Below are 27,794 nucleotides of genomic sequence, written 5' to 3'. Positions count from 1 at the left end.
GTTTGCTAGCTACGTCGTTGCCATCACCCTCCACTAAGGGGCGCAGCTCTCTCTATAAGACTGGCAGTAGTTCTAGCTGCACCGTCAGCCCCCAGCCGCCAGCCTGTTTGCTTCTCTGTCCACCCGTTTCCCGAGAAGCCACACCTCCTGCCTCACGATTGGAGCGATTCTTAATGAGTAGCAACTTTTAGCCACCCCTAGCGCAAGTAGAAGGACATCATCAGCCAATCCTAGCGTAGGAGGCGGGACTGGTGGGAAAACAGGTGGGAAAACAAACAACACACCGCCCCCTGCAGTCTCCTCGCTGCTTCATGTGGAATGGGCACACTGGTTAGGGACGCTGCCGTGGCTCCATCATTCAGGTCAGTCATCTCTCTGTCTGTACTGGGACATTCTGCCATTCCATCTGATCCAGAACTGGACAATGTACGATTTGCCTGCTGTGGTTGTTAGGTGCTGTTAGAGGAATTATCTACACACCTTACACAGCTTTTGTGAGCTACTTGTTAATGTGTGTGATATTTATTCATTGCGTTTTGCAATGTGTGTGTGTGTGTGTGTGTGTGAGAGAGAGAGAGAGAGCTTGGTTGTTTGGACTCAAATGTGTGTAGAATGTATAGTAGAATACCACCCCCAGAGTTTGATGCTAATGCTGAGAGTATTAATAAAGTGATCAGCTGTGATATGTCTATGTGCTAATTGACAGTAAGTGATAGGACAGAAACTGTACACACACACACATATATATATATATTTGTTATGATCATAGCACTGAGTTTGCTTTTCCCTCCCTGGCCTTAGGCTCAGGTCTAAGAAGCAGCATGTGAATGGACTCTGGGAGGACTGCAGTTATCCTTGAGGGCCAGAAGAAGAGACGAGCTACCGTCCCTCGGTCTGTCACTCTCACAGTCATGGCTAAGGGGAAGAAGGCACCAGCCAGCTCAGGGGACAAGCTGATGATCAAGCATCCCGAGCCTGCCTTCACCAAGGTCCCAGTGCAGGTAAGGGACTCCTAAAGGCTTCAAAATGATGCCACTTACTTTTCCACTTGCTGATCTGGCATGGTATGGGCATTTTTATTATTCAGTTATTTAGCATGGGGATGTGCTTGCATCATTTGTTATTCTGTGAGTTCAAGGCACATGCACAGGACAGGAGAACATGTGCTGCAGATTACAATGTGCTTTTTGGCTACATCTATGGGATGGCACAAGTCTGAACGTTGGCGTGCAGGTGGATGTGTTTTTTAAAATGGTATGTGGAACGGTATGTTTTAATGAGTTGAAGGAATGCTTGCAGTGCTTTCTGATGCTTTTCCTGCTCAAATGCCCTTAGGCTGGTTAGATGATAGATAGCAAGGCTGAAGCCCAACTGTAAGTCTATCTGTCAAGTTCCAGAAAAAATAACTAGTATCTCTGAGTATACTGCAGGACGGCACTGATGTCTAGTAGTTAAGCTGTTGAGAGTGGGCATTGAGAGTGGGTATGTTAAAATTGCATGTTTTTCATGTACCTCACTATGATTAAATGGCAGCGGCCGTGTACAAATGCATGGGAATATCGTACAGAACAACTGTAATTCAGTCATATAAATGTCGAGAATTAATCCACAGCGACAGCATGGGATGTGTTCAGTATTTATGTCCAAATATGTGATATTCAAAATCTGTTATATTTAATCATATTTGCTCAACAAATTGGGCTAATGCTCAGAAATCGTGTACCCTGCCACATTTCTAAAGTGTAAGAGTGATCAGAGCAGAATCTGTTCTGTTAGGCCGGATGGAGAGAAAAACTGTCTAACAAGGGAAACTGCTCAAGCGACCAGAAACACAGTGTGTCTACATCTAAAAATAGCATGCAGTCATTTACATCCAAAAGAATTGCCCGTTTCCTTCTGGATGTAGAAGCAACACAGAACCACCAGCAAGATCTCTAAGCAATGTGACCTTCAGATGTGCAGCAAACAGAGACATAGAGAGAGATAGCATGTGAGGCTGCATGAGCTGCCAAGTGAAATATAGTTGTGCACACGTCAATAATATATGGGAAAAGCACTAATGCATCTCTTGTTCTCACAGCTCTCGTCATGAGAGAAGACGAGACTCCTCGTGGCTGAGCACAGAACCATCCAGACAAGCATGATAGACTTTCAGAGATTCACAGAAATTGAATTACCTTGTGGGTATAAAGGCAGCATCTGGATAACACTGTAAATATATGATGATAGCATCTCTGTACATTTGCCTATGCAGAATCCTTTCACACATTGGAGTCGCTATTTAACTGCAGCACCCAGGAATGCTGAGGATGTTTTACACAGTAGTGTTGGGAATCGCGCATTGCATACAGTTAATCTGTGGCAAGACATTAGGCTAAAGTCTTAGCGCAGCATGTAAATAAATGGGTAGGCTAACATCTGCCTCAAGAGTCCTGATCTTCTGTCTCTGACACACCAGGTCATAGTCATCTCTCAGTTTTCTAGTCTTCTCGAGTATTTAAGAGTGTCCTGAAATTGCATTGCTTACACAGCAAAAAATATATGGTCATGTATTTCCTTATATCCTATATGTATATGCAATGCATGGTAGTACATATGACATCTTCTCATATGAAAGAATACACTGTATGTACAGATCATTGAAGAAGGACTAAAAAAAAAAACAGTGTACATTAGGGGTAACATCGAGGAGACCATGAAGCAAGAGTGTACGATCATTTCCGCAAAGGGCCAGTGTGACTGCAGATTTTCAATCCAAACAACCAGCAGTACACCTGATTCCACTGGTTAGTCTTCAAACAACTGATCACATGTGCTTCTGCCTGGCTGGAATGAAAACTTGCAGCCATACCAGCCCTTTGTGGATAAGATTGGACACCCCTGCTTTACATGCTTAATGGTCCGGGTCAGGGTGGTCATCTTGGTAAGACAAGAATGAAGATTTTGGTTGGATTTCGAGGTGTATTTAGGATCATTATCCCACTGTGTGTTTCTGCAGATGATTCCAGAATTTTATGCATTTAGTTTGAATCCATTTTTTCTTCTACCTGTGAAATGTTCTCCGTGCCACTGGCTGCAACATACAAACCAAAGCATGATCAATCCACCCCTGTGCCTGACAGTTGGACAGGTGTTCCTTTCATGAACTCTTTTCTGCCCAAAATGCAAAAGGCTTGTTTACATGTTCCTTTGACTTTATGGTTAGGATGCAGAAAAGTTCATTTAATGACGACATTAAATGATTTAATGAATTCATTTAATGACTCTGCCATGAAGGTCATACTTGTGCTGGTGTTGCTCCACTGTAGAATAACAGTACTAACAATATAGTCTTCTCCTGCTTTGTGGGCATCAGCTGTGTTCATTTTCAGAGTGCTGGGCAGCATCTTATAGGAGCCCATGGCTCAGGATTCCTGGGACAAGGTTTGAGGAGTCTCAGTAAGGCCAAGATCTTGGTAAGATCTATGGTTTGAGATCACTCTTGGGATGCCCAAAATAGTGCTTTGCAACATAAAACAAAAATAATACTAAATCTTGCTTAAAATGTTGATGTTTTATCTCTGCCTTTATACCTTTTGAAGATTAGTTCATCTTCTACTCACTTAAGTATGAATTTTTGACTAAGGCTCAGATTTGCACGTCATATTTTCCTCCTATATGGAAGCTGTATACTGTACGTGATGCCTTTGTACCAAAAATCCCAACTGGTTCAGTGTGCTATCAGAGGACATATGCTGTGAAAATTCAAGGTGAAATTGACTTTGCTGGCCCAGTGACGAAACGCACTGGTAAATCCCACCAGTCATAAACCCTTAAACCCCTTATTGTGTCATCCCAGACCGCCCTCTGCAAACATGCGGCACGCACAATCAGCTTAGAACATCATCTGTGGGATATAGAGCAAAGAATAAAATGGATTCTGTGTAATTAAATTGCTTTCTTAGAGCTGGTTTTCGGGATACAGATTAAGGCTAGGCTTGGGCTACATGGTGTTGTTGAGAGGAATCTTAAATTGAAAGACCAGTGATGTGGAGAGATCTGGTTATCCCAGAATGCACAGGCCCCAGTTCCAGCAGGAAATAAATATACAGTTTCTATGTTAGTCACGTCAGCAATAGAGACTGCTTCTCATTCTCAGGTCATGGCAACCCAGGTGGCCAGCAATGTGACCAGCACTATCACCACTAATACTAACAAATGCACTTTAAGGAATTGCCAAGCAAAAAATGTCAAAGCATGTCAAACTGGTTGTCTAGATCATTACGGAAAAGTTAGCTCTGTGTGCAATGATTCTTGGCAGTTCTCCCGTTGGTGCAGTATTGTCATGATTGTTGTGTGTCCTATCTGTAAGGAAGTTAGACATTTTGTGTCCAGACACTAAGTGATTTCCTGTTTACGTCTGTCATGATAAGACCATGGCAAGAAAGAGTGAGAAAGAGTGTGAGAAAGAGTGATCAGACGTTGGAGTTATGTTGTAGAAGAGGCACCAGTTAGGTTGCAGCTGAAAGATACTGTATACATTCAGAATTTCCATTCCTGCAAATGGGTTTAATTATCAGAATGATAATGAATCACCCTTGTAACTCTTTGCTTTGACTGTACTTTATTTAAAACCTGAAAATAAAAACAGGCTTTTGGGTACTAAAGTAATAAAGGCCAGAAAAAAAGACCAATTTTAAAAGCACACAGTTGTTATCAGAAATGTGCTTCTTGAGTTTAGCACAGCCACTATAGGTCTCTTTAATGGAGGCTTACTTATACTGTATATAATGCAGACTGCAGGCCTAAAACATCTCATGTTTGCCTCAGATCATGTTTTTAAGCTATATCAAATACACTTGTTTAGGTGGACTGTTTGACACACCAGTCAAACATATGACAGAATTCAGGCAGGGACATATGTTTCTCCTATCTAGAAATCCTTCTCACATACTGACATGCAAATTTACATTTATGGCAGACGTACAATTTAGTCATAACACAGAGAAAAGTGAATGCAGTGTTAATGTAGTGATAGTAGCATAGTGGATAACAACATCGCCTACCCTATGGCAGACCAGGGTTCGAAACTAGCCATGCTACACCAATAAGAGTCATTGGACAAGACTACTAACACTACATTTACCTACCTGTGTAACATGGCTCAAATGTGAGTCTCTCTGGATAAGGGCTTCATTAAATGCTGTAAATGTAAACATTAGGGGAGTTGCCCAAGGACTCTATTAGGCTGTTTAAGACCTGTAATCAACATGCAACTTTTGTTGATTGGATCATGTTTGGATTTCACTTGATCACATGACTACAAGCCAGGTGTTTACATGTCCAGGAAGGATTTTGATTGGCTTACAGTCAAATGACATGCCAATGTGCATTGCAGAAGTGGTTGGATTTGCTTCGTAAGAAGCCAGTATAGTGCCATAACTGCAATAATGCTGATTTTCTAAAGCCACCTTATGGGATTTGCACTATTACACTAGTGCCAAGCACCATGAGTGGTGCTATAGCAGCTGTACACAGGGATTTGAAGCGCATAACTGCTTGTAACAGACTTTTATGTAAGATTTAGTCTTTTGGTAATAATTTGAACTTTGAATTGTAATTAATTAAAATAAAGATTGATGAAAATTATATTTCAAATAAAATGTGAATGTTCTGTTAGCATGATGTAATTAGTAGGTAATAGTACACATAAGCAATTGAACATTAAAATCTGACCACTGGCAAGTTCTAGACAGTTTTCTTACCAGTTTTAATGATGTAGCTAGGAATAGGTTGTCAAATATGATGCTACAGTGTATTTGCTACTGATGTTTTGTTAACATGCCCTCCAATATTACCTCCAGTCCTAACATAGGTTCACATATGTTCTCATTCTGCACTGGAAAACAACATACATGTAAATTCTCAGCTACTTGCCACAAATATTGTAGAGTTGTTACATAGTTTCAAGACGTTATGTGGCTTCTGATATGGCACAACACATTGTTATCTCTGAAAAAAGACAAAAGTCAGGCTCTGAGATGCTTAGATATCTAGTCAGAAACCACATAAAGTGTATTTGACATTATGTATCAACTTGTAGCCATTTGCGGCAAGTGTGCCATGATTTAGGTACCAAATACTGTATATCTTGGCTGATTAACTTGGCTGTTTAGGATGAGGGGACCAACCGTATCACTAACCTCTTATTGCAGATATATTGTAGAGTAAAGAAGTAGGGAGATTGCACTTAGAAGATCTAGGAGTTCGAAGTTGCTTGAGCACGTGCCTTCTTTCATCCTCATGTCAGGCTTGCCATCCTTTTGAATAATTACATGGCAGACTCCTGGTAATTGTGCTTCTAGAAGCCATCTATTTTTTTCTTCAAGAAAACGAGAGAGAGCGAAAGGGGAAAATGAAAAATCAACCAGTTAATTATAGTGTCTTTTGAAGGCCGATTGGCTTTGCCCTCTGTGGTTGTTTTGTTGCTGCCCTTCTCAGGCACAGCCCTGAGGGGAGACAGAGTGCACGGGGACGTCCAAAGCTGGCTCACATCTAGCAGATGAAGGAGCGGGACGAAACATGGAAACACAGGGTTTAAGAAGTGCTCGGCTGCTGTAGTATTTTCAGCTGTGCCTGTCTGTCTGTCTGTCTCCAGGATCTTAAGAATAAGACAGTCATAAATATAAGGCTCTCCAGGCTGTGGTTAGCTCCGAGCCAACAGCACTTTAATGTGTTAAAAGGATCTCCCTTCCATCCGCTATGAACACATGCTTGCTTTCCACCACACACACCCTCGTAAATACACATTTATCCTTTTTCCTGCACGCGTTCAGAGACGAGGGGTGAGGGTGAGCGTCTTCTTTAATGTGTGAAAATCATTTACACCCACAGATATACACAAACTTATGCCTGGCCTCGTCTCTTTGGACTGCTGGCACGGGGTCTCTTTGATTGGCAGGCACGGTCAAACAGTGTTCAGAATTCTTGCAAAAGCAGGACAAGAGAATTGCTGCTGATGACAGAGTCTGGGGGCTACCCTATCCCACCCAAAAGCTGGAAAAACGAGAGTAGTGGGTTTAAGTGCACTGACACCACATCAGAGAACCATATGGTATGCATCTCACCCAAAGCTTCAGTAATGAGCTTCAGAGATGGCTGCTCGCAGGCCGGGTCTTTGACCTATAACCAGCTATTCATTCACTTCAAAACCTACATCAACAAACGACTTCACAACTGCAGTTTGCCTCTTACTTGGATCTTTAGACTATACAATATCAGTTAAACAGTATGATTATTGATATCAGCTGTGTCTGCTTGTTATTCCCACTTCTGAATTACTCCACAGTGTAGAAAGACATTCACTTTTTACAAGCTTTGGAATGTGAATACTGTAGAGCAAACTAAGGACAGTCTGAAAATGTGCCTTATATTAGTACAAGAAATGAACTGATAAAAACTGTTATTTAGATATATTTCTATAATAATTCTATAATAACCCCATAGTTTTTTCTCTAATCTGTAAAAATTACTTGTGTAGTAAGTAGTAAGTGTCCAAATCTACTGGACAATCTTTATAAAGTTTAATAAACTTCAATAAAACTTTCAGTAGTATTACAATAGACGTTTTCCAAAAAAACACTTAATTCAACATTATATAAGTACACTATTAGCTAGATATAGGGAATTTGCTTTTTGTACAGAGGCATGTATGACTGACAGGCAAATTAACTGACTGCTAACATGCTAACTGAAAGCTACTTTGAACTAACAGGCTAACTGCAAGCTAATGTGATAATCTTAAGCTTACAAGCTAAATGCAAACTAATGTTGTAAATGTGATCAAAACATCTGACCACAAACTAATGCCTAAACATGAGCTAACGTGCCAACCCTTAGCAAATATGGTAAACGTGAACAGGCATGCTAATCGTAAACTAGTACACTAACTGTGAACGTGGTGTGGTAACTGTCTTGTCTCAGAAGATCCTACAATGTTCTATATTATATAAACAGTATACAGAATAGAAATAGTAGGCTATATTAGACCTGATCAAAACTTCATTGAAGCAGATCAATTTAAAAGACTTATTAAAACATAAGAAAGTGTGAATCATTTTGCTTGCAGCTCGGGAGATTATCAGTAGACTATTCCAGTTCATGTCTGATATGTCTGATGTCGCAAGCTCGCACTGCGTTCAGTTCACTGCAGTTAGAACAGTATCACAGGCCGAAAACTGATCGGAGTGTTGTGACGTTCCTGTTCTGGAATCACAAGCGTGTCAGTGCTAATGCTGCTGTGACATCACGGTCCAACGAGGCCTCATAGTCGGCAGCGGACCTGCTCTCTGGGTTTCCTATCCACAGGAGGACATGTCCTGCCTAGTACAATGGCTGGTACTAGCGATCAACAGCACAATGTAAAGCAAATGTATATCACAAAGTGCATGACGTGGATGTAGGTTGTTTGTTCATGTTCTTGAGACCTGCACTGTGCTTTCTGTGTTTACAGACTCATCCAGAGCAGAAGCTCTCTGTGTGTAGCAAGCTGTGTTTCGCTATCGGAGGGGCACCTAACCAGGTGGCTGGGAGTGCTACTGCTTTTTTCCTGCAGATATATCTGCTAGATGTAGCTCAGGTAGGCTGTTAATTACATTAATACTTTAATGGAAAGAAATTGAAAGAGCGAACAAGCTCATTTCTAATGCAGCAGGTTATTACGCAATGACTGGAGGGGTTGTATCTTTTGAAGATTTGACCAGTGACCCTTCTCACTTCTTATTTCCTCCTCTTCTCCAGATAAACCCATTCCAGGCCTCCATGGTGCTCTTCATCGGTAAAGCCTGGGGTGCAGTTAGTGACCCTGTTGTCGGATTCTTCGTCACCAAAAGCAGATGGACAAAAATCGGCAGACTCATGCCATGGTAAGTCGATTCTCTCTGTTCGTTCAGGCAGACTCACAGAATCCAGCACTGTGGCAGTCAGGGAAGTCACTGGCCTTTATTCCAAGTGTAGTTGCTTCGTTGTTTACACGGAAGGCATGCCATTTATCTGAGACACACCCTAAACACAACACACCCGTGCCCCCAGGTTATGTTTGATGATGAGAAAGTGCAAGAATCCTATTATGCTGCCGTCTACTTGCTACAATCCTCGTGTGTGAAGTCATCGAGTCTATTAGACAAGACACATTTTTTACAACCACGAAGATCTGCCGCATCTACAAGTGGAAATCATAATCAGTCACAATCTGTGGAATTCTTCAAAGGCAGCTCCATTCCCATGACGCTCCTCAGTCCTGAAAGGAAGCCCTCATATCATCGAGGTGTGACATCACAGCAGTAAGACGGAAGTGGTTAGGGTTTATGTCCAGAGCATCATGGTGGAACATCGCAGCCTTGCCCGGTTGGGACCTCAGGGTTCCTCTGCTTGTTTATTATGCTAGAGCCCCACCGCACCATCAGGCGGGAGCGTTAAGATAATGCTCCAGATTCAAGAAGGCGCCAGGGTCATCGAGGGAGTGAACAACGCGGAAGTCCCATCAGACCTCACGTTAAACCTTAAACTACGTGTCGTAGTGAATTTTTCACTCCTTTCATCAGAGCTTGTGTTATCTTGCTAGTGAGCTCCCCAGTCAGCTTACCAGTATCTTCGAGATCTTTGACATTTCTTCAAAGGAGGGGAATGTAATCAAACACTTACCTCTTATGCGAGATGTGAATAAAGAGTTATTTGTTATATTTTTTCGCATATTTCATGACATATCATAGTGTAGAGTTTCAGACAGTTTTAGTAATGTGTGCCATACATCTATAATTAAGGTTAAAAGAACAACAATGTACTTTTAAACGCTACCCCTCAGCCATCCCCCTACCCACCCCTTCAAAAAGCACTGTGAACAGACAGCCAGAGAAGGGGAACAGCCAAACCGATTTCTAGAACACTTTCTAGCTGTGTTTGTGAATGCCCAGCCAGTCATTAGTGTGTGCTAATGCTTCTGTTTTCTGGGCACACTTGTGCTTGAACAGCACCTGCACACATGGCTCGCCTGTACCTAGTTAACTCTGGGCAGACATTTCTAGGCTGTCCCAATCGTTTGAGTCATCTTACAGAACATTCAGAGCCATCTATTCACATTAACCCCTCTGCCCCTCTCTCTCTCCTGTATTGCTGGCCCTTTGTGTGGCCAAACAATCACTGGGGGAGCAAGGGGGCTGGCTCACTCTGCAATAGGGGCGTCTGGACTGTGCCAGAATTGGCCACTCTCTTTTTCTTTCTGTTACCCTTTTTGGGTGTCATTTTTTTTTTTTTTTTGCACACAGTTGTTTATCGTCTGTGAAACCAAATAACATAGACCGAGAGCAGAGGTCAGTGAACTCAGGGCAACTCAGGGCAAACCTGCTTAGACAAGTCCTAAACAGGCGATGCTTCGATTTTTAAGGCACAGATATACTACGAAGGCCTCTTAGGACCACGTGGACCTCTATGGAAAACAGGAGCCTTCAGCTTTAACACCTGCCCATTGGCCTCCATTAGAGGTGTTTGACAAATAATGGGTTTCTTTAACTAAGTGCTTTTACTAAGTACAGGGAGAAGTGTTGAAATTACTGTCAGGAGGAACTGACTGTATGCTACAGATGCAGCAGAAGGAGATTATGTTGAAAAGCGCTGAAATATTCCCTTAATGTGCTGCAGTCGTTTGCTTAAATCACTTTGAGACGACTGCGCCTGTCATTGTTGGTGAAAACGGTGTGGTACATCTGTCATTATGGGTTGTGAAATGGCACGTTCGAATCCACCAGCTCTGCGTCTCTCCTCTCATCTCAGCGTGGTCCTGCAGCTGGCTTTCTCAGTCATAATGATATGGAGATGTTGTCTCTCTATGAATTATACATGGCCCACACATCTTTCCACATCCTGAAAGCAGAAATTCCAACCCATCCAGATCTATGCTATCTCAACAACTATGCTGAATTGAGCACATGGCTGTGCAGCTTTTGCGATTCTGCGGCTGATGGGATTACAGAGGTGTACAGCAGCATCCTAACAAACACCACACAAACAGATGTGCTACGGTAAACATCTTCACACTTATTTACATGGATCAGCATTTCCGTAAGTTGGGCATTCGTAGTCAAAGCTGCCGTGCAGGACATCTGCAGTAACCAGATGCTACTGTTATAGTCTGGTTTTCAACCCAGTAAAGTCTAAGGACCTGTCAGTGGTCTTCTCCTCCTTCACTTTTGAAAAACTACTGAAGGTATTTTCTTGTTTTATTGAAAGAATCAGGTGGACATTGTTAAAGTTCACTCCCAGTTCAAACTCACAATGTATGGAAACCTAAGCTGCAAAATCAGCCCATTTTGAATATCCCCATGTATTTAACCTACCACAGTTTAGCCACACCCATCTGTACTGCCACTCTCAGGAGTGTTTCAGCTCTGAATGCGTTCTGAATAAGGTACAATACAGAACAGAGCTTAGCTTAAAGCTTTATCTTATATCAAGTACAATATCAGAAACAGCATGTTTAATTTGAGGGCATAAAAAGAGGTTGGAAAAAATAGCATCTGGACTCCTTAAAATACATTATTACATTAGTTCATAGTAGTTACTGAATAATTAATCACAGGATTAGTCACAAGATAATAATACTGAAGATTATTAACTGAATAAAGGCTTAATATTTAAGCAATTCCACTGAAGCAATCCGCTGGTTGATGTGAGTTTTATGATTTCTAGAACTCTTGTCCAATGGTTTCAATGATATTTCACACCAAGAGAGAGGTTTAAACTTTTATGAGATGAACACATTATCATTTGATCTGAGTTATATAATGCCCCATGATGCCCCTTTTTTAATCTTAGGATGGTGAGCTGCACTCCATTTGTGGTGGTGTCCTACTTCTACTTGTGGTTTGTCCCCCCTTTCACCAATGGGAGGTTCATCTGGTATCTGGGATTCTACTGCCTCTACCAAACTCTCATTACAGTAAGTAGGCATGACTATACTAAAGCTCAGACCTACATATGAATTTGTTTTGTTCTGCTACAAATATTATAGCATATTATTAGAATGCATGTTTACTGCCCCAGTTTCCCCCTACCCGTGTTTGTTGTTTTTCTTGCTTTGTTCAGTAATTAAACAAGCAGAATATTCAAGCACACTGTATTTTTAAGCTGGACCTTGTTTCCTGGACTGTATATACACAAGATATATATAGAGAGAGTGTGTATATTGGCTGCATTCTATACCGCAATCCTAATCTTACCGGGCTTCCTACCCCTTTATATTAACTGCAACATTACATTGAGCTCTAAAGGATTGTCAGGGCAAAACACTGGCCATGTGCTTGTGGTTAAGAAGGCCCTCTACTGGCCCTGCAAAGCTTATCTCACGAGTTAACCTAGACCTCGGAATCTAATATAATAATACTATAATAAACCGTAAACAATAAACATATATCCATAAATGCAGACTACGCAGAATTTTCAGACATCTCTCACCACAGTGTGGGTGTGCTGTACCCTGGCTCAACCACTTCAGTGCTGTTAATTGATCTCTCATATACACAATTTACTTGTATTTGTGTCCTTTGTCACTAAGGCCTGGCCCAAGTCTATAGCTGCTGCCTTCAGTCAAAGCCGCCAGCATGTGCTGGAATGATGGAAGCCATTCTTACCACAGAAACCCACGCTGTAATGACAAGTCGTTTTAACTCCTTGATAAGTACACAGTAGGGGCAGCCAGCAACCGCTAGAGAGGGTAAATGCTGCTTTCCTCTTTTAGCGCTCTCCATTGTCTTTAAGTGCAAGGCTGAGAACCAGCAGCTGCTTCCACTATCAGAAGCCGTGCTTCGAGAGTCCACGTATTGTACCCACTTTTAATCACTCCAGTATTTCTAATTAGACTGTTTGCATTTCATTCAAGGAATTAAGCTACTCTGAAAAGTGTCAGAAGCAGCACTCTGAATGGAAACCCAGCAGAGGTTCTCTAGCCAAACGACTTGGATTACTATTATGGAACAAAGGCAGGGCTGGGCAGGCTTTCAGGAGGGATTTATTTTGGTAGTCCATTGGACCACTGGTCTGCCACACTGCTGACTTTTTTTTTGACTGTAAATTACAAAGCCAAGTGAAGGAAAGCGATTGCTGTTCAGTAAGCAAGCTCTCAGAGCACTGTTCCTCACACACAGTTCCCGCTCTTTCCCACCTGGCTCAGCTCATGATGGGTTTTTATAATTAGTTGATGACTTACACCAACGTAGTGTTGTATGAGTCTCTGGGATGGCAGTGAAAAAACGCTGACTTTTATTTATTAATACTGCATAGTGTGACCTCATATACATATAATTTATGTGCAACATGCCCTAATGACATTGGTTATCCACTCTTGAAAAATCCACTCTGTCCCAGAACACCCTTTTCCATAAAACCACAGAATTTGTTCTCTGTCTCTAAGACTAGAATCTAATATAAAACACTGGTATATTGTGATATATTGATCATTTTTCAGATTGTTGTGTCTTAACATGAGAAATAGCAGAGATGAAGTTGTTAAAAATAATAAAAAATGCTGTTTAACCTGTAGTTTAACCAGTTTTCATGTATTTTGTCCTTAATCCTTACAAAAACAACCAGGAAAACAGGCCCTAAAAGTGTGTGTCTAATCAGGGTATTTTATTCAGCCTGTGAATTTAAACTGTAGTGTTTATGCAGATTATTTTGTGGTACAAAATACACAACATACACAGTTCTGTTGTGTTCAGTGGACTAGTATGATATTATACACAGTCTTCTTATTTTTTCCTTTCATCTAGCTCCTTTTTTGTCTTCCTGTAATTTGGAGACGTTTGATATATTTTACCCTTCACTTTTCTTTTTATAGTGTTCCCACACAGACTCACTGTTTGCTCATTAATTCTTATATTTCACTTTTCCTCTGCTAATATACTGACTTTTTATTTTCCACAAGAGTCAATATTGTTCTTTAACCAAAATTAACAAGTGCAAGTGCTAACAAGAGAATGCTAAGATAGCCCAAGTCGGTTTCCATATTACAGCTCTATGCACTGTATGCATTATTATATTTTAAATGCAATAAAACCCAGGCCAAGACAGAAGACACAGTATTGCATGCTAGCACTCAGAAGCTATGCTCTGTCTCTCTCTCTTTCTCCTCTGCAGTGTTTCCATGTGCCTTACTCAGCCCTGACCATGTTCCTGAGCACAGACCAGCGAGAGAGGGACTCAGCTACAGCTTACCGTAAGGTTACTGTTCAGCTACCCTCGCACTATTCATTGCAGGGTTGGAATTTGATGTATGTACTGTAAGTTGGAGAATTTATAATGCAGCATGAAAACAGCAGTGACCACAGTAAGAGCAAACTCGGATGTTATTTGACTGTTGCTGCCTTTCTGATTGCTTATACATCAAACGCATTTGAGCACTAAAAGAAATTCAGTGTAAACTGTAGCCATTTGCAGTTGGCAGTCAGGCAAATCATTAAATGAATATTGAAAAAAGCTGAAATATCCAGATGTGCAGCTATGCAGTCTTGCGACTGACAGCCCTACATTTCTCACTTTACTCTTTTGCCTCAATGATCTTTTTATAGAAGAAATAGTGTCCTGTATAGATGTGCTATAAACTGCAAATGTGCTAAATGTGATATTTAGTATTTTCAGTGGTGCCTAAAAGGACTTGTTGTGCTGTGCTGAACAGAGGACCTGTGTAAATCCCTCTGTGTGCTCCCACTGTAGGTATGACCATGGAGGTTCTCGGCACTCTGGTCGGTGCAGCCATCCAGGGCCAGATTGTGGCCAGTGCTCACACTCTGAAGCATTGCCCCCATCACAACGTGTCATCCAGTCACTTGGGAAACAGCAGTGGTGCAGAGGTCATCAGAAGCCTGGCACTGTCCCAGGACTTCCTGTCACATGCAGTACGTGTGAAAGTCAAAGCAGCATGAAAATAACCCATCCTATTCATTTGCAGCATGTCAAGGCAGTTAGGTTAACACTTCTTGTTTACAGTGTGTTTACAGTTAGCATTGTGCAAACTACATACATAATCATAACACGTCTCCAAACCCTGTCAAGCTGTCTCAAATAGACTTCCTTATGTGGTTTCTGTCTCTGTATGACATACTGTTAAATCTATAGAAATGGACAAAGTGTGATAATCCCTTAACACTACAAGGCTTCCTACACACTACGGTGTGTTACTCAGTAACTTCAGGGACAAACTGGTGGGGCAATTTTCTGGTATTAGAAGTTTTTTAATAGCACGTTCGGCCCGCCAGCGGTCCATAGCCTGTTTAAGGAGCTAAAACAGTTGTGGTAGCCATATTGAAGCCCTCATAAGCAACTTGAGATCAGTGGATTGCGTTCTATAGTTTGGACATGTCCATTACTTGTTAGCTACACAGGCTTTAGTGCAAACAGTAAAGAGCAAACTTCTGACACCAACATGTCTTGCCTTATTAGCTATGCTAAAGTTAAGGGGACATGTTTGCACCAAAATAATTGAAAAATGGTCATTTCTATGCACTTTTACTTTTGTTAACTTGCAGACAAGCTACAGCTAAAGTTCAAAGTATTCCTGCAAAGATAATAAGCCTATTTCCAGAAAACAAACTAAGAGTATTTGCTCACTGTCTAGTCAAAGGCCAACAGACAGGGTCTTCTCTGTAAAGACATTAGAAGCTGACCTGAGACAGTAAACACAAGACTTACAAGAGACCTCAGAACAAACAAGCATGCTTGGTTTAGGGACTGATGGTGTCTATTTTGAGTGGACTATTCGCCACTTCCACAGGCTGCAATACTGGAAGTGAGAGTGGGCCAACAAACCCGAGCTGTGACTCTTCTGTGGCTGAAGCTCATGGTTTTGGGGGTAAAACCATTCATGCATCAGCACGGGGAGCCACAGCTATTCAGGGCCAGCCTGGGTGTCTCACCAGTGTGCGCGGCTTTGGGTAAACCCTGCTGGGGCGGTTGGGTTTGTCTCCACCATCCTTTTGCCCTCTGTAGCCACTGCGCATTCCTCTGCAGCCCAAGCCCAGGGCGGCGCGCTTGTTTGGGTGCGCCAGCCAAGTTCTCTGAAACAGGCTCCTGTTTGATCTGGATGAGTAATGAAGCGCTTTGCTGCCGTGCATGGAAAAATAGCAAACAAGACAGAGATTGTTTAGGGCAGAGCAGTTCCTGTTTGAGGGGAAGAAATTGAAAAGTTCCTCTTTTTGGGGGGTTCCAACGAATTTGGGCTAAGTTCACAGGGACATACAGCCTGGTGTCTTGTCTAGTAATTGCCTTAAATTAATTCCAGTGCTCCTTAAATGCTTCAACAGAATTTCTGAAACGGTTCCCAGTTTCAAAACCACTTATCCAACAGGTTTTGCCTCAATTTTTTTTTATTTCAACTCAAATGATTTTAAAAGCACACTATATTATATTATAAATCATTTTATAGTGTTATCCTTTATTATCACAAACAAAGACGCATGTTACACTCTCTCTATATTACAGGCTCTCTCTACATTTAGCCACAGATTTGGACACATTTGTTTTAATGGATGATGAATTTACTTAAGCACAAGTGTGTGTTCCAGGTTGCCAAATTGACATATATTCTATGGAGGAAGTGTTTGACTCCTCTACTATAGGATTTACTTGACTGTTTAAATGTATATAAAATCATAAATGCTTTTACTCTGTTAAAGGAGCTTTCAAATAGCAAGGGTTTTATCAGTGCTTGGGCATATCTGGACAAGCCTTTTCAAGAATCTAATGAAAACTAAAAGTAAATGCTTTAAATTGGAATTCTATCCATTTCTAAATATTTAAATCATTAAGATGATCAATGGAGAGTGATCTGATTTAAATTCCCTTCTAGATAAGCTACAGTGTCTACAGAATTGTACACAGGGGTGGTGATAGGAACCAGACGCCTGAAGAATGTAATGCTTCTAAAATCTACCATGCAGAAAGCTGTGTGGATTGATACATGCAGTGTGCTGTTGGGCAAGATAGTACTCAAGAATTTACAATATATACTTATTATTATATTTTCTGTCACTTTTCTTTGCAATCACCTGCATTATATTTAAAAATCCTGTCTCTGGTCATTTGGGATAGCAAATAAAATGCTCTGTAGACATAGAAACCCCTGACTACAACAACACTGAATAGGCCTGTAGGTCCACGGCCGTACTTCCATCATCAGTGTAATGTATGTAAGCACATTTCGCACAACACTGCACTATGTGTCCAAAGGTTTGTGGACACCCCCTTTTATTTAAAATATTTAGCTCTCAACTGAGCACAGGTGTTCAGTTGTGCACACACAGCTTGTATGATCACCGTAGAAAAGATTGTCAATAGAATAGGATGCTCTGAAGGAGCTGCACAAGAGCCTAAGGCCACCATGCCCAATGCCAAACATCAGCTTTTCATGTGTTGTAGAGCAAGAAACATTGGTTTTAGTTCCCCAACTCCCCTCCTATTTAGTTACTTCAAGATGCACCCTTTTTCTTACACAGGCATTCAATGCACTCTAGACATAGAAACCCCTGGTTCCCACTACTACAGCACTACTGTACATACTTTATCTACAGTAAACCATTTGACATCTGAAAACAAAATTGGTCAGTGGTCAATATCAATGGAACTATGTTATTGTTACTGAGACAAGCTAAGCCTTTTTCTGCAAACACAAAATGTGATCATGATTAATTTCATATGGTATAGAAATATATTTTTGATTTCTCTCATCATAGAAAGAGGTGTACATGATTGCGGCAGGAGTGATTGGGGGGCTGTTCCTTATCTGTACAGTGGTGATGGTCCTGGGAGTCAAAGAGAGAGATGGTGAGTGTGAGCTTTCTAGACAGTGCATGCATTTCATTATCTGATAACTGCCTCTATAGCTCAGATCATCTGAGATATTGTTAATGAAGCATTCATCGAGGTTGCAGTCTGATTTACATTACATACGAGTTTAGCTAATAGTTTATAAAAATACAGTAATGTAATGTGGGAACAATTATTTTTGAGAGCTCCCAGAGATTCAGAGAGCTGACTGTGTTCATTTGCCATGAATTGGAATTAAAAGCATCAGATAAACAGTCACATAAAAAAGGCTCAACATACAGTAGCATTACTGTCAAGTAGACTCTCTGTTTTTTGCATGTGCTCACCCTCGTCTCTTATAAACTATTTTTTCCATACTCTTTATAAAGACCCTTATGCACCAAAGACAGAGAAGCCCATTCCTTTCCATGAAGGCTTTGTGCTGGTGATGAAGCATGGGCCATACCTGACACTCACAGCAGCTTTCCTCTTCATATCCGTGGCCATCCAGGTAAAGAGATTGCGTTCAGTATTTATTTGATCAGGGGAAAGTTGGCATTGTAAAAAAAAGCTTCTTTAAGGAATGAAGTGAAACGCTAGCAATAGCCACAAGCATTCATTCTTCAAACATTCTTTTCATGCTTGAGATATTACTTTAAATGAAGCTACAGGTTTGCTTAATCATAAAGCTACGCAGCATGTAGTGGAGCCACTTCCTTCCTGAATGAAGGGGGTTTCTTATAAAGCCATTCATTACTTTTTCAGCTGGTGCAGAGCAACTTTGTGCTGTTCTGCACATATGCAGTGGACCTGCGAGATCACTTTCAGAATATAGTACTGACAATACTGGTGAGTGTTCATCTCATTCACAGCTCACTCGCTACAATACAACACCACAGAATAGGCCTGTAGGTCCATGGTCGTACTTTCATCCTAAGTATAATGTATCTAAGCACCTTTTGCACGACACTACACTATGTGTCCAAAGGTTTGTGGACACCCCCTTTTATTTGAAAACATTTAGCTCTCAACATAGGTGCACAGGTGTTCAGTTGTGCACACACAGCTTGTATGATCACTGTAGAAAAGATTGTCAATAGAATAGGATGCTCTGAAGGAGCTGCACATGAGCCTAAGGCCACCATGCCAATGCTAAACATCAGCTTTGGTCCACAGGAGCCATCAGGTGTCCACAAACCTTTGGTTTTAATTCCCCAACTTCCCTTTATTTTAGCTACTTCAAGATGCACAAGATTTTTCTTACACAGGCATTCAGTGGCATAGTCTGTATGATCTCCCTAGAAAAGCATTGCCAGTAGAATGTGACATGCTGAGGCAGTCCCACATGAGCCTAAGATCACCATGCCCGATATCATGCTTGCTTAGGCTATGTTTTCTGGTTTAATGGAGCTTTTGGGATACATTGGAGTGATGTTTGTCATCATCCAGTGTTAGTTCCTGACCTTTCTAATTGCTCTTGTGGCTGAATGCGATCAGATCCTCACATCAGTGTTCCGACATCCAAGGCCTTCCAGAAGAGTAGAAGCTGTTACTGCAGTAAAAGAGGGTTAAATTCACCATCATTTAACGCCCTGATTTCAGGGTAACGTTGAATGGCGAGGGGTCTAAAATGACTCAGGGCATAAAGTGTATTTTTTCTTTGCTTTTAAACTTCAGTCCAAAAGGCTCTTATATATTGTTTGAAGAATTCTCTGTTGCCCACTCTCCAGATGTCTGCAGCTGTGAGTATCCCTTTCTGGCAGTGGTTCCTGCAGAGGTTTGGCAAGAAGACAGCAGCGTTCTGCGGCATAACGGTAACTGTTAGTCTGTCTCATTGTGTATGTCTGACTGTGTACATCTATTTTTTCCATCTTCCTCCGTTAACATCTGATCCAGCATTGCTCATCAATGTACAGTGCCACACGGTGGTCAAAAGAAGCACTGCCTCTACATATACTCATTATGCGAAACTGTGTTGTGTAATAAGTAGGTTTGCCTGTATGCATACTGTCAAATGAGTGTTGCTGCAAAAATGTTTATAAAAAAAGCTTACACTTCATAAACTACATACCTTACAGTTCTGTAATAGTGTGTTATTACACCACTGAATCACTGCTTCATACAGTGTTTGTAATAAACAGGATGTAGTGTAATGTGTTTAATGATGGTGTTGTGTTTGTGTGTATATGCAGTGGATCATGCCCTTCACAGTGATGCTGGTGTTTATTCCTAACCTGGTGGTGGCGTATGTGGTGGCTGTGTCTTCTGGACTCAGTGTAGCGGCATCACTACTGTTGCCATGGTGAGTTAAAAAAACAGCATGCACATTAGACATCCCAGTCATATTCAGTAATATTAGGGAATATAACAGACTAAAATAAATAACTTTAGTAACTTGACTGATCTTGAGTTGCCAGTTCAAAATCAAGATCAAATGGTATGTTTACATAGTATGTTTGAAGTGTAAGTTTGTCAACAGCATTTGAATTAGGAAAATTTTCAAATACGTTAAAATAAAATAGTCTGAGGTCAGATATACATACTAGTGGAATCTTAATACTGGATAATTTATATGGTTTGGTCAAGCAAACAGAGCAAACACTACTTGATTTTGCACATTTGTACACATCATGATAACCCTATACAGTTGACAAATCACTGATAATATTTAAACATCAAAAAATAACATATTATAGCACTATATTTTGTTTGTGAGCACAAATATAGTGCTTTGGTAAGTAGAACAAACATTACAAGCGTACATAACATTTGTTTTTCCTTATTATGAGCGTTAGGGTTGTGTTTTAGGGTTGTTATAAGGTTATTTATAAAAGTTTTATATTTACATGTTACCGCCTTAAACTGCATTGGCCTTCTAATAAAACCTAAATGATACATGCTTACAGTAATAAAACGAGATGCCAATGTAAATCTAACCCTACAGTGAAGGCTGCTATTACCATGATGGTAAAAAAGAAACATAATAACGGACTAGTGAACAAAGTAATGGCTTAGATCAGGAGTTAACTCTCTATGGTGCCACTCTGTGGTCACTTTATTTATGGCAGGGATTTTCAATCCAGTAATCCATCTAGACCTTTCTTGTCCTCGTCCTAGTCCTAGTTCTGTTCCAGCTCCAAACACACCTCTGCCCTCAGAAAACAACAAAACTGTGGACTTAACCACCAAGCACAATACCCACAGAGAGGCTGCCAAACTTCAGGCCTGGAGGGTTGGTGTCTAGCACAGTTAGGGATTTCCCTGCTGACACACAAAGACACACACACATCTGTTAAACTAGGTAATAATGTGATGACTTGAATCAGGTGTGTTTAAGCGTTCAGACGCCAGACCTCCATGTCAGAAGTTCGACACCCCTGAGCGATATAGAATGAACTTCTGATTGTGGATTGTGGCTTGGTAACCCTTCCCTGCTTTCTCCGCCCAGCATTTGCAGGGATTTACTTTACAGTGAGCATATACACACACTCAGAGTTCACACGCAGTGACATTTTGAAGGTTAGTGCAGTTTACTGTGACTGTACAGTTATCTAATAGAGAGCAGGCTTGTGCTTCAGTCTGACAGTCATTAGATTTGCATAGTAATTATGTGTATATGAATATGTAACCCCCAAAAACCTGAGAAAAACAGTCTAGCTTGCAGTACTGTGTTTAAAATTGTAATACAGCATCTTTCTGACACAGCTAGGGAAATATATTTGCTGGCTACGATGCTGCATTAGGACCTCCCGGCCGTCCAAGCACCCAGCTGTTAAATTCCGCAGTGAAGTGGAGTGGCGATGACGCCGGACGTGAGGGAGGACAGGGCACACAGGGCAACTAGCCAGCTTTAGGTCACCAGGTTTAGGTTTAGCTTAGCTTTAGCTCTCCAGGTTGCTCAGGCTCGAAGAGAGGCAGGGCCATGTATGCTAACATTAACCTGACCCACTTTTAGGATAGCCCATTCTATGTCAAGCAGACATTTATTAGACTTTGGGAAGGTCTTCATACGACAAACGCTGTTTTCACCTTTTATCCAGGTCAATGTTACCAGACGTAGTGGACGACTTCAGACTGGCCAACCCCAACTCAAAGGGTCATGAGGCAATCTTCTACTCCTTCTACGTTTTCTTCACCAAGTTCGCAGCAGGGATCTCTCTGGGAGTGTCTACACTGTGTTTAGAGTATGTTCTGGCAAAACACACGTTTACTATTTGTAGCCCCTGTAATTCTGCAATAGGGTTATGTTAGTTGGCCACATACATTAGAGTAGGCCTCTAGTCCAGTATTCTTTATTTTTCGTCCTCATTTGTACCCTCACTAATTGTCTTGTCCATGCTGTAGGTTTGCTGGCTATGACACAGGAGCGTGCAGACAGCCGCATGCAGTAGCGTACACTCTAAAGCTCTTGATCGGTGCAGCTCCAGTGGCCTTCATCATCACAGGCCTAATGATCCTGTTGCTGTACCCCATCAGTGAAGATGTGCGACTGCAAAACAAACTAGCCCTGGAGGAGCTCAGGTGAACTACACACCTACTGCACTGCACACCATTTGAATCTGTTAGCTGTCCATTGTCCATTGTCTTAACATTTTATGAAATACGCACCTAAAGAACAGTTTCTTTTATTATATTGACCAATATTACAAACATTTTAAGTATTTTAAGTAAAGTATTTTGGAGACACAATGCAACATGTTTGAATTCTGATGTAGCAAATATTTTGTCTGATGCTGTTGCATAGGGAAAAAAGGGTATTTGGACCTACAACGACTTTTACTGTTTCTTTTCTCAGAAGCCAGACTATAAACTGCAGATCCGACAGAGAAGACTTGAACAGTGCATAGGCTCTTCCAACAGAACAGACCAAGATTCCAGCTTGGCCCTGGGATGAGATGTGTTAGTGTACATTACACTGTGACAAACCCAAACCGACTATGTTTGAAAGTAAACATTTCATTTAGTTTCTGTATTTTCACAAGAAATTGTAATGTATCCGCATTGAATATATACATTATGCTGTACCTAATTTATATAAATGAATGTACTATATATTTCTTTTTTTTTTTTGAAGTAAGCTATAATGGGATATATTAGGTCTTAGGTGTTACAATATTGAATGGTTTGATTTGAAGCTCAATAATAATAAAAAACAACAACAAAAATATACTGGTGCTGGTAAGAGATAGCTTCAGAGCATCTGTCAACGCCAAAGTTGATGCCAATTGTAGCACTGGGAAGTTATTACATTGTTAAATATAAAGGGACTTACAACATACTTATAATATTATCGTAATAATAAATAACTGAACTTTAATTACCCTTATTTAACTTGCTTTTCATTTGTCGCACCATTCACAGTGTTACCAAGGGCATTAACACTTCAGTTTCAGGAGACACATGTATACACACATACACCTCATAAATACATTAAATTCAAGTCTCTACAAAAATACATTATTCAAAACACTTATGTCCTGAGATGCATGACAGGCTTTAGACCAACAGCAGAAAACTTAAGAAATGAAAATTAAAGCAGGCACTCGATTATTTGCTTTCAGACAAAAAAAACTGAGTATACAGATTTACAATAGTAACACTACGGAAACCCCACTGGTGCCCTGTAAACACGAGTCATGAGGTATTGTCTTTAACATAAGCTCTTTAAACATGTCCAGTAAATCCTCATCCCTCAGTCCTCTGCTGGAGAGGCTGAAATACATAACTTCACTATTCCGTGTTAGGAGGTTGAGGATTTTCAGGAAACACATCATCAGCACAACTGAAGGGCTTGAAGGGAGACCTCCTTGTTGCGCTCCGCACCGTGATCTCCTCCTTATGCTTGAAGGTGAGTGGTACAAATCCGTCAGCATCAGCCACCAGGATAATCCACATTGGTCCTGGAGGAAGGCAGATTTACTTCTTAAAAACATACCACCAACATAATCTAACATTTTCATAAACCCTCATATAAAAGGCCAATAGACTCAAATTCAGCAGTTTTAAAAGAGATGATTCATTCAACATTCGTTTCATAGCTCAGCTTATAAGAGGCTAATGCATAAATCCTGTACCATAAACTGAGGTCACAGCATGAATGGTGGGTGTTAGGATGGTCTCAGTGAACATTATCTACAAAGGTGCACGTCACAAGAGAGGCTGTAATCTGTCTTAAACCTTCAATCGGATCTATGCCTATAATCGCCAGCTATTTTGGTCTCTGACAATTAACTGTAGCCAAACAACTTGGAGCCGCCAGAACAATATAGGAAACTATCAATACTATTCAATTACTGTCTCCAACTGTGTGTAGCTGTCAGCACAAAATTCTACAAAAGACCTCATTTACCAACGTGCTGTCAGCATAAGCAGGAGGCCATCAAAACCACTTTTGGATGCCAACAAGCTTTTTGGACCCCTAAAGAAGCCCCTTTTTATATGTTGTGAGGCTACATTAGAAGGTAATGTGGTGACCTGTTGCCCTTCTGTGCTCCACAATAAACAATGAAACAAATGCAGACCGTGCCACTGCAGACATACCATGCATCATCTCCACAACAGTCAGGCTGAAGAGCTCCTGAACTACTCGAAGGCTGAGTCTTCCCTCATACAACAGCACTGGCCTCCTCTCGTCCGTGTACACATTCTCTGATAGTTGCTTCTGTAGGGGCAGAAGGAAATAATATGTGAATGCTAACTGTTTATAATACTCACAAAAGGTCAGTACATGGAAAAGCCATAGCAGTACTTTGCCAAGTCATTGTTTTGGACAGCTTGAGAAGGCATGGGTTTGGCAGCTTTACTATCAGTACATTTCAAGCACTTTTCGCATGACACTGCACTGCAGATTAGGTCAAACTGACCACCTCAGGCAAGCCCTCTCAACACATCCCAACTGACTTCAAGTCCAAAGAAGCAGTTAATAACTTGACATACCTGACACGTAACATGGATGTACTGTGGCTCACAGGCAGCTGGGTAGTTGACGAAGGGCTTTCTCCCATTCTGGGCGAAGTCCTTGATTTCTGTGAGGCACAGCCTCACCTCATCAAAACGGGCAAATATCCTTTCCATGTTGTGTGCAAGCTGTTCGAGGTTCTTTTCTTTTGAAAGACAGCTGCTATGCGACAGAGGAGGGTCAGAGAGCAACTTTTCTGAAGGCTCATACCGTGGAGAACAGGGTCGACTGGATTCCCGGCTTGCCTGGCCAGCCACTGCGAGAGTGGCCATGCGGCTGACATGATCCATGTCGTAGTTTTCCAAAGTGATGGAGGAGGTGCTGGATGTGGCTCTGTCAGAGAAGTCAGCTGAGCTTGGCACCGGGCTGGGATCTGAGCTGCGCAACTCCTCAATCAACTTCCTCCTGCTGTTTGGGGAGTGGATTACCGAACCTCCTGGAAGGACAAGGTCCTTCACTGCCAGGTCCTTGGAGAAGTTCTCCGAATGTCTCCTGACACCATGGAAATTACTGGGAGACTCTGGCTTTTGTATAACTGGGGAGGTTGTATCCTCGTCAAATAACAGCTCTTTAGCCATGAGCCGAAGGACGAATTTGTCCGTGTTCGAGGACGGAAGGAAGGCAGGGTCGTTGGACCTCTGCCGACCAACCATGAGCAGCATCATCTTGCTGCTGATGAAACAGAGCCCTTTAGGTCTCTCGTTCTTCTGTAGATGAATCTGTTGAACATTGGGCATGGAGGATGCCATGATGGAGTAGACCAACACCATGTTGGAGGTGTTGGAAGCCACCGCTACGGTGCTCCCTCTGGGGTCGAAGGCAACAATGTCAGGGACTAGGATGCCAGGGATGCTCACTTTCCTGGTGGTGGTGACCTTCCGCTCGTACTTCACCAAAATCAAGTGAGACGAGTCTTGTCCCGATCCCGTCAAATTATCCCGCCGCCTCAAGTGAATGAGAGGACTAGGGTCAGACTTCCTGTGCTTAGCCAAAATGTTTGTAAGGTCAATGGGACCAGAGGATGAGATGAACCCCAGAGGTAATGAGCGTTCCGAATCAAACGATCTTCTCCTGGACTCGGAGGAAACATCTTGGTCCACCATCACAACTGGGGAGAGCTGGGAAGTCAGCTGTCCTGACTCCGTCGGCAAGTCAAAGGCGATACCAGCATTAAGCCCACAGATTTTGTCCAGTGGCAGTTCGGTGGTTACGGCTACCTGAGCCTCATCTGTAGACTCAATAGCGCAGATATAGCCCCCGACATCAAAAATGGGGCAAAAGGAGCAGGCCACCAAGCTCTTCTGGATGTCATTCCAGATGTAAGAATGAAGAGCGCTACCGATGGCAACGACAAACCGGGTTCCATCTTTAGTCCAGCACGCACAGTGGATCAGGCCACTGCCCCGGATGTCTGCCTTCACTCGCCTGTTATCCACACGTACCGAGAACAGGACAGAGGCGTCACGCTTGGTCAACACAGCCAAGATGTCTAGCTTGGGGTGCCAGACGCAGCCCTGAGAAAGCAGTGGGAAAGGCTCACTCATTTCACACGTCTGAGTGCACAACAGTTTGTTCTGCTCCAGGGCGCTGAGCTGAAGCTGCCACACCGTGACGTGCTTCTTGTGCTGCACAGCCAAAAGAGCAGGAGAACCGGAGCAACACAGAGGGCCCCAGAAAAGTCCAAAGACGTGTTCAAATTGTCCAATGACGTTAGTGTCACCGAATTTGGGTTCTCCACTGACATGGTAGTACGAGGTGAGGCAAACCTGTCTCCCATCAGTCCAAGCTATCCCATGCACAGGGTGAATGGCTTGGTGGAGAGTGTTTAATCCCGTCCTCAAAAGTTTGGCTTTTCCAAGGTCCATGCTTTTCCCGTCTGTCAATTGAAGAGAAGAGGGTTAGAGTAATAGAAGGCACTAATCAGAGAGCCCAGTCCTCCAGATGGTAACAGTTACTTAAAGAGAACAGTGCAAGCCTCCCCTCCAGCACGCAAAGACTGACATCTCTCTCTCTCTCTCACACACACACACACACACACACACACTCAGAATAGTTAAAGCTTCTTGCCCCAGTCTGCGGAAATGTGAAATCCCTAATCCTATCGGGAGGGAACCTGCACTCAAGGATGACCAGATTAATCTGGCGTGACCCTGTAATTTAAGATGCTGATTTCAAAGCATCAGTGTCTCACTTTTTTTAAATTAACACACTACACTACTTTCACACTACACCTGTTAACACTGCATGTTAGCTACACATATTTAAAAATATTGTTGAATTGCAGAAACGCTAAACGGACAGTTACTTAAACGTGACTGTACAAATGATGGACGACTTAGCTAGAATGCTAGCTAGCTAACTAAGTGAACGTCTGTACACCTACTCAGGCGCGTAACATTAGTCCGATAGGTAAAATGATAAAGTTCAGATATTTAGACATAAGAGCTGATAAGTTTATATATGAACTTGTAAGGCACTGTTTGCATAGAAACATACCATCACGTGTGTTGCTACCAAAACAAACGAAACGCCGGCGTTTAAGGCTGTCCCCACACGGTTACATTTGAAGTGTGGACAGCAGAGAGAGGCCAAGCATTCTGGGAGTTGTGGTCTTTTTGATGTACATGTGTAACATAAATGTTATTTTACAGATCTTCCTTTCCGAGTATACACTGATTTTGATGCTTAAAAACGGTTGCAATATAGTAGCAATAATTAAACAGGCATTTCAGCTGCATACCGTATTCTCCCTTCCTTCACACTGTATATTCTCTATACTTGAGGATGAATGCTGTCAGCTGTATACTTGAACACTAAGCTGGTAGCGTACACCTAATGTCACATCTGTGATGCAGTTTACAATCACTCCATTTAATTCATCATTAAAACACCAGAGCTAATCTGTAAATCACCCAGAGACTACATCATTTTTACTTGATCGTTTATTGATCAATATTGATATCATTTATTGATAACTATAGTTGGCACTCTAAAAGTCCACCTCTGC

General features: G+C 41.8%; 2 protein-coding genes across 2 annotated transcripts; one reads left to right on the top strand and one right to left on the bottom strand.

Moving 5' to 3' along the window:
- The first annotated feature begins 312 nt into the window (after positions 1–312).
- Positions 313–23,146, top strand: mfsd2b (MFSD2 lysolipid transporter B, sphingolipid). The gene is made up of 15 exons (XM_072683052.1): positions 313–362; positions 802–1,001; positions 8,492–8,617; positions 8,779–8,903; positions 11,848–11,971; positions 14,167–14,245; positions 14,743–14,924; positions 17,757–17,847; positions 18,219–18,340; positions 18,595–18,678; positions 19,560–19,643; positions 20,022–20,131; positions 21,870–22,013; positions 22,174–22,350; positions 22,625–23,146. Exons 2-15 carry the CDS (start codon positions 828–830, stop codon positions 22,674–22,676), a joined length of 1,674 nt encoding a protein of 557 aa, XP_072539153.1. The 5' UTR covers positions 313–362; positions 802–827; the 3' UTR covers positions 22,677–23,146.
- Positions 22,473–27,330, bottom strand: wdcp (WD repeat and coiled coil containing). The gene is made up of 4 exons (XM_072683040.1): positions 27,284–27,330; positions 24,766–26,663; positions 24,370–24,490; positions 22,473–23,729 (listed from the first exon to the last, which is right to left on the bottom strand). The coding sequence occupies exons 2-4, from the start codon at positions 26,650–26,652 to the stop codon at positions 23,560–23,562; spliced, it is 2,178 nt and encodes a 725-aa protein (XP_072539141.1). The 5' UTR covers positions 26,653–26,663; positions 27,284–27,330; the 3' UTR covers positions 22,473–23,559.
- Between the last annotated feature and the right edge of the window lie 464 nt (positions 27,331–27,794).

Source organism: Salminus brasiliensis, chromosome 1 (genome assembly GCF_030463535.1).
Source record: "Salminus brasiliensis chromosome 1, fSalBra1.hap2, whole genome shotgun sequence".
Lineage (NCBI taxonomy): Eukaryota > Metazoa > Chordata > Actinopteri > Characiformes > Bryconidae > Salminus > Salminus brasiliensis.
This window is presented reverse-complemented; position numbering and strand designations above follow the sequence as displayed.